The sequence below is a fragment of the Charadrius vociferus genome, unplaced genomic scaffold, assembly GCF_000708025.1.
Source record: "Charadrius vociferus isolate BGI_N301 unplaced genomic scaffold, ASM70802v2 scaffold473, whole genome shotgun sequence".
NCBI lineage: Eukaryota > Metazoa > Chordata > Aves > Charadriiformes > Charadriidae > Charadrius > Charadrius vociferus.
This window is the reverse complement of record NW_009647444.1, coordinates 1654391-1662474: the sequence shown is the minus strand read 5'-3', so window position 1 is coordinate 1662474 and position 8084 is coordinate 1654391. Positions and strand designations below refer to the sequence as shown.

Here is an 8084-nt window from a genome sequence, read left to right as displayed (position 1 = left end):
ACAGCATGTGGCTGCTCTGACATTTAAAATTTGTGTTAGGAAACATGCATAAAGATAGAGTTAGCGCGCTGCTGCCATTTGGACCATGGGGTCAGACTGTCCTCCATTATTGCTGTCTCACAGAGACTGAATTCCAGTAATTCAGCTAGCAGAATATGCCCTTCACATATTTTCAAGGACTTGTGGTACACATTCTGTCTCTGCTGTTGACACGTGTTTATTTGGCTATGAAACATTAAAATGGGAGAATATTAACTGAACTTCACATAAATTATAGGACTATATTCAATTAAATACTCATGTACTTTATGGTGGAGTTGGGAAATTAATGGCAACATACGTGATTTGGCCAGCAAAATCGGTTCATGTGGATTTGTACAGTCCCCAGCATTTGGCAAAGTTCTGACCAGAGACTTGGGGCTTCCCCGGTTTTCCTATTTAACAAGCAAAGTTCTCGATATAACCACCCTAGCAAAAAAGTAGAGGAAAACCTGGGCTAAAGAGATGAGAATGCAAACAGGCAGTCCCTGCCTCCTGAAGTTAGTGACAAGAATATTTAATACTTGAGATCAATTTAGACAACAAAGGCGGTGACAAAACTGGGATTAGAGTGAGTGAGTTTAAAGCCCTGGTTCTGCAGTTCGGGCACTGCCATCTTCCCCATTGGAGCAACTGTTGTTACATGGGGTGAAAAAAGAGGACGCAGGGAGAGGTCTAAAGGATCCTTTAGTCAGGGTTCTTTTGGCACACATACAGAGCAAGAAAAAGAAAAAAAAAAACCTAGGCTGAAATAAAGCTTACTTGAAAACAACCTATTAAAAGATACAGAAATAGGAAGTTTTGGTTGAGGGAGGACGGTGGCACCAAAGCCAGGCAGTTCTGGTGAAAGACATCATTTTTAGTTGACGCTGTTCCTGCTGCATGTTACTGAGCTGCCCTGCGCTCCAGCGGAGGATATGTCTGCCAGGGGAGATTTAGGCTGTGGAAGCCAGGAGCAGCAGACGTGCGCATAGAGATTTGGGATATTTCATGCATGTTTCCTAGAGAACCACCGTAAGCTGGCTGGCCGTAGAGCCTAGGAGGACCACTAATACAGTTCATTGGAGCCTTGTACTCAAGTCAATCAGTCTTCTGACTGCTGGAGATAATTCCATATTAGGATGTCAAAGCATCACAAATTACATCATTCTTAGACATTCATACACAGCCAGCAAATTGATCCCCCTTCCAAATTTTAAGTCAAGTTTGAGGCAATGGTACAATCAAACTCCAGTACATCAAAATTCATGTTTGTCCTTAATGCACTGATCTTCCCTATAACCAATTTCTTTTTTTTCCTGAACATTTCCTGTACAAATAGAGCTCTACTGGATACCCAAACCTACACAGTCTTACTAGCTTGGAAAACAAATTGTTCTTTAGTGAAACAGTCAGTCTGCTATTTCAGCACTTCAAATAGTCTCCTGTTATTAGGAGAAAACAGAATAATCTAGTAACTGTTTTTAAAAAAATAACGTAAAAGCATTTATGGTAATCACATTTGGCCAATAGGAATCGCCTGACATTTAGGAGATTTGCATAAGAATTCTACTTTGTTTCGGAGTCCAAAAGACGGAATGATTGAAAGTTAAACTGTAGCACCAGTAATACTTACTTTCCTCAAACCAAATCCTAAGGACTGGAAGGAAATTAGGACAGAACAGGAACATTGTGCTTACATTGCATTAAATAGAAAACAACAGGTCGGTCGTACTTGAGTCTGCACTTCAGTAAAGTCTGGCCGCATTTGCAGTTCTACTGGAAGAGTACTGGAACAGGGCATGTGTTTTTCGTCAGTCTTCTGGGTTTCATTCGTCCTGTTTCCTCTTGGGCTTTTTGGGATTCCGAGATCGGCTCTTCGCTTTGCAGAGCGGACATATGGGCGCGTTCCGATGAATTTGTTGGTGACACGATAAACATGCCTGAAATGTGACATTGCAGGCTCTCGTTACAAACATGTAAGTGGCATTGTTATGCGGGTAATATTCTAACTTACCGTACAGAAAAAAATAACTAAGGCTTCTTGCCTTCATGGGTGAACCAGTGCTATGTTCTGTGCAGCCCAGCTCTCTGGACTGTGCGATCACTTCAGGCCAACTGAAAAACTAGAGTACCTCACTGAATGGAAACTGCAGCTCAGCAAACACACGGTTTAGGCATGTATCAAGAACTTTAACAATAAATTCTATTTTGTGTTAAACGTTCCACACGTTTTGAAGATGTTTCCATATGTAATAGCTCACTGCGTCAGAGAAGTCACAGTGAAGGCCGACTGTGATGTCACAGAATTCAAGACAGAAGCGGGTGCTTAGATGAATTCCACATATTTAACACAAGAACTCTACCCTTTCGCTCCATATTACTTTCAGAAAGACTTTTCAATGCCCTAACTCCAGACAGTAAGTACAGAACTATGGAGTGTACCTACATCAGTTGGCCTCTTAGTCAGTGAATCTTTGGAACTCGGGTGGGATGAATACCCTTATGGAACTACGGAGCTCTTTTTACTGACTACAAACAGAGCCGAGTCAAACTGTCACTGAAGTGCCTGTTGTTAGGTTTAATTAATCCATGTTAATCTTGACTTGAAGATCCCAATAAGTGCAGAAATAACCACCTTTCCTGGTAATTTGTATCACCAGTAATTACTCTCCTTCATTAAATATGTGCATTGCTTCTAATATGAATGCATTTGGGATTAACTCCCAGCTATTAGGTTTTCTTTTGTCCAGCGTTTTTGGGGTCTTTTTTCTTACATGCCTTTCAGCCACATGAAGCACAGGAGGAGTGGGAATTGCCTACACCTCTGCTGATGGAGACTCTTAAATCATAAAGGAGTCAAACAATACAGAGCCTTGTCCTTAACCCTTGATGACTGGTGCCACCAGTTTAAGTCTACTGGGGCTGCTTTTGATTTGAACCACTGCAGGAAAAATCAGAATCAGGACACATAATTTTTCTTTTTTGTAAATATTGATCAACTGCACAAACATAATGCATTCCAATGACAAAAGAGAACCCCCAGTGCGTTCCATCTCCTGACCTTCATTGGCGGTGGCTGCTGTCTGAAAGTTGCTGTCTGTCTGGTGTCCTGTTTCTGTGCCACTTGCAGCTGTTGGGCAGCTGCTGCAGCTGCAGCCAGAGACTCTGGGATGGGAGGCTCCTGTGGTTCTGTCTGCCATTCCGCTTTCTGCTTTTCAAAGTAGCTAGATAAAAAAAAAAAAAACCAATTAAAAAATATAACCACCTTCAGGAGTATTCCGTAGTTTGTAAACGATATTTTGTGTTAAAACACAATGGGTCACATTTCCCTATCATCTTCCTCCACTAGAGTCAAATTGCCTACACTTAGACACCACTTGGACTCGTTCATAAATAGAATTGGTTGTATTTCCCTCTGCATTTCCTCAGCCAGATTCCAGATTGTCAGCTTGTACATCTTGATGTACAACTGGATATAAATCTAATAGGATGGAAAATAGACAACATGTATATTTAACAGCTTTGGATGCACCTCTGTTTATACTTTATTCTGTTAAAAGTAATAATTTTTCTATACAATAGATCAATACATTCTTTGTAGTGTCAAGGTGCTTGGAATGGAAAACAGCATTTCTGAAGAAATGCAAAAGAAATCTTGAAAACTGTGTCTGTGACAATGATGCCAAATGTGCTGGGCGTTAGGAGGAATGTGAGTTTCTTAAAACTGATCTGTTAAACAAAGGACACTGTTCTTTGAATAGCAGATCATTCTGTCACCTTCCTCCACCTTAGTTATACCTAAAAATGAAACCGGAATTTATTATGCAAATCTATGCCACATCTAGGGTAAAGTTACTTGTCAACAGTCATAGGTATATGGCTACATGCCACTGCCATGTGCACGCAGCAAAAAGTAAAATTCTGACTAGCAGTAGCACAAACCAACTGGAGAATCCTTGTCTTGTATCCCTTTCTTTTATTGCCTCCTACCTCCGCTTGATAAATGAGCAAAGAAAAAATATTTTCAGGGAAAAAAAAGTCTTGCTAGAAACAGCAGCATATGGTATAAAAATCTAGAGAACCGACCACCCTTGAATTTTTGTATGTCATATGTAGAGTCTGCAGCTTGGAATAATCTAAATTTAACTTCTAACAAATTCAGACTGAATGTTACGAAATACATGTTCTCCCACATCCCTTTTTTGTTAACCTTTGTTTTTCATGCTTACCTCTTAAGTTCTTTTTTCCACCTACCGACGAAAGTAAAATGACAAAATAATCAGCAGGACCGAGACAAGGTCTAAAGCCAGATAATATTTGCTTTGGAGACTTACTCAAGGGACAGTTTCTCTTCCTCCTCACATAGATCTGGCAGCCTCTGCAATCCCAGAGTCATCCGCAAAGCATCTACGTGCTCCTTCAGGGGTTTGTACTCCTCATGCAGGCGACGAGTAGATTCCAAGAGCTTGTTGAGATCGTTCTCAGACTGCTTGATAGTATTCTCCATCTGAAACAGGAGGATGGGCATGCCTTTCCTTTAATAATTACTTATATATATATTATATATATATTAAAATATAATAGATATTATATATATTATCATATAGTAGTAATTCCTAACTGTTCCTTTAGCTTTCTGATTGAGCGAAAGACTGTATCAGAAAGAAGAGATTTTTCTCACTCAAGTTGGAAGAGACTGAAGACAACGCAATAGCAAAACAAAGAGTTAAGATACTGGGAGGATGAAAACTGGGCAGGGAAGAAGCAACTGAAAGTGACATATGAGATGCATTTTCATCTAAAAAGGTGCACTCAGCCTATATGAGCTTCTGAAAAACAGGAAAAGCAGGTAGACAGGTTACAGATAAGTCAGCAAGTGAGGAGCTATGGAAAGCTCTCAAGGGACATTAAAAAAGAAATTAAAGTAGAATAAACTAATTTTCTGTGTTTCTAAGATACCTGAACAGCGTTGGTTAGAAATTAGCAAACAAGCTAAGGAAAGGTTCCTGCAGTAAAAAGCAGCAGAGAAAAAGACAATCTGACAGGAAAAAGAGGGGAGGATGAAACAGAGACTGAGGTTGTGCAGCTGGGCAGGGGAACAGGCATTTCAAGCGATACATAAATGCAGTCTGCACATCCAGTACATAGCTTGTACTTGCTCACGGTCTGGGAGCTTTTTTCCTCTGGTGCAATGTACAGAAACCTTCAGAGCTAGAAACCACTGTATAGTCATGTAAGTGCCCTGACATTACGTAAAAAAATGCAGGTTTAAATGTATATTCCCCATTTAGCCCCTCTAATTGGCTAATCTTCCTTGTTTATAAACTGTTTTTCTCTTACTTGTATTAATTCCCTCCAGGCTGGTGCTTTAAGCTTAATGTCTGGTGGTTCCACTGAGTGCTGAAGGTCAGCTCTTACTAAGAACAAATACCATATATTTCCCCACAATCTCTTTTCTTCCAAAAACCTCCAATCAAAAGTCCCAACTAGCTGCCACAATTTCTCTGTTTCCAGGTGCTAAATGAGGAAGACTGACGGGAAGAGCAGTCTTCTATGTGACCGCCGGAGTGATGTTACTATCGCTACTGGTAAAGTTGTAGCCACAATGGGCTTGGTTATCCATCCTCTTGGTGCAGATGCTTGCTATGCCAACATTACAAAATATCCTGTCCGACACAGACAGGAAAAAACAATTATCCTGAGGTACATTGACTTGGCGCTTTTTGTAGGTTCTTAGGATAGTGGTGTAAAGTCCAGATTACTGAAGCAGTGATCGTTCGTTGATGTGCACAATTCCACAGCCCGTGGGCTGCCCAGGGAAGTGGTGGAGTCGCCATCCCTGGAGGTATGTAAAAGATGGGTAGACGTGGTGCTGAGGGACATGGCTTAGCAGTGGCTTTGGCAGGCAGGTTAATGGTTGGACTTGATGATCTTAAAGGTCCCTTCCACCCTAGACGATTCTATGATTCTATACACAACTGTGTCTCAGGCTGCCCACAGCCCGACTGTTCACATACCACATTAATATCAGCGTGGATCAGCCGCAGCTCCTCCACGTGGGCCATCTTCTCTTGCAGCAGCAGGTCCATTTCCTGTTTGTATTCTTTCAGATGACGCTCCTCAGACTCCAGAGCTTCAAATTCTGCTTTCAGCCGTGCCTTTATTTTTTCCATCTGCAAAGTCTTATTCCTGGATCCCAGTGATAATTAAAAATATAGAGGGAAAACAGTAAGTCACGGCAACATATTTTTGCGAGGCGTCACTTTATATGTGAATAGATGGAAGAAGGTAACAGCAGTAATAGACAAGTGTGAGATTAAATGTGTCTGAGAAAGGATAAGGTGCAATGAGAGAATGGAATTCTAATCCCAGCTCTTTTGCTGAGCTTTTCAGGGCTACGAGAATTTTTATACTGAATTATGAAATCAACAGAACATTGTCAGACTTTAACAGATACTGTAGATTCAGAGAATTTATACCAATAGAGTTCTACTGCATCAATGAACTTGGATTAGACCCTAGTTACAAAATAGAGAAATCCAGAAAAATTGGGATTCTGAGCACAGGGTTCTGAGAAATGTAAAATGAATTGGAGGCGATTATAGTATCATGTACACTGACTAAAACTATGGGGACAGTAATTTGAACTGCTAAAATACTAACTTCAAGTTAAAGAAAATTCCAGAGCAATGACATATCAGAATAGTAAAAACTCAAATGACACCGGCCATCAACATCCCACTTGCGAGTAACTCTGCACTCTCTTCGTTCTTCGCTAAGATCTGGTACCTGTCACGTATTTGTAAATGTTTCTGCCCATATACTGCATTCTGACTATTCTTCATTTGTGCCAATCCATAATTCCATAGCAAAAATGTTTAGATATCTCTCTCTTCAAAGCTAATAATCAAAGTGTGTGAGTTTCGGTCATCAGACAGTTTTAAGCAGCAGAGCAGCCCACTGCGGTAGTGATTCAACACTTGCCCAAGCTGTTCAACAGAACAAACAAACTGTTCTTGTTCCTGCGATTCAGTTAGTGAAGAGACCTTACTTATTTTTCCTGTACTGGAAGTTAGAGTATGATACTGGGTAACCAATGTTTCAACAATACTTAAGTGGTTCTACCAAGAGGCTTCAATGTCACATTTCAGGCATGAAATGATGAGTTCTGGGATTCCTTGCTTTACCTCGTGTGAGAGAAACACGAATGTAGCTGATGGAATAATAAGTCAACTAGTAAAAGTTTTATGAATGAAGTGCAGAAGAAGCCTGATGGGTGTAGGTAGAATTTAAGTATGTAGGTATAACATTGTAATCTTTAATGTCATTGGAGATGTTCTGTCATTTACTGCACAATGGCCTATACTAGTCTGAATGTAAATATTGGACTTCAACCAGTAAAAGAGATCCTCTCTGCCTTCCATTTAAATGTGGAAATATCCCACTAAAAAATACCATCCAGCCATCTACCCCTCTTTTCATCAAGTCTCATTGATCCCATTTACTTAAAACATTTATTTTGTAATGGCAGCTTTGATTACTGAAACTGGGAGTATTTGTCCCCAATTTCCTCCCTGCTTCCTCTCTTGTATTTATGGCATGTGTTCACCTAAGACAATGGAAATAGATCAGTTTCCTCACTGTTACTAGTCACTGGCTGCCACGCTCTGCCAAATTACTACAACAAATTAGTTGCAGGGGATTGTTTCAGTCCAAACGATTAGCTTTTGATGTTAGGAAAGCAAAAGTGCACACAAATTAGAACTCTTCCTGTTAGCATCAGGCAACATGCAGTAATGTTTTAAAACACAAACCATAAGTGTGATTTCTAGACTGCCTAATGAATTCTGCCCTCATATTCTTTTCCCTTCTATTTCAGTTCTTACACTGCATTGATGCCGGTAAGTGTGTCCCAACAGGGCATTAAACAGTGGAAGTAGCATCTGTCATCAGTAAGTTCACTCCCACTCTCTTTTATCTCCTCCCAGTCAGAACACTGAGGTACAGTCTTTAGGCATTTGCTTAATTTTATGACTGGGGTTATTTCTGTGGAACTACTTAAT

General features: G+C 40.3%; 1 protein-coding gene across 1 annotated transcript in view; it reads right to left on the bottom strand.

Annotated features, from left to right (window-relative positions):
* Nucleotides 1–1425: 1425 nt before the first annotated feature.
* The window catches only part of ZC4H2 (zinc finger, C4H2 domain containing), a 9094-nt gene continuing 2435 nt past the window's right edge, over nt 1426–8084 (bottom strand). The window contains exons 2-5 of the mRNA XM_009880678.1: nt 6039–6210; nt 4356–4528; nt 3083–3245; nt 1426–1961 (exon numbers count right to left, since the gene is read on the bottom strand). Of these exons, the coding sequence (XP_009878980.1) occupies nt 1848–1961; nt 3083–3245; nt 4356–4528; nt 6039–6210 (622 nt within the window). The 3' untranslated portion in view covers nt 1426–1847. The remainder of the gene's footprint in view (nt 1962–3082; nt 3246–4355; nt 4529–6038; nt 6211–8084) is intronic.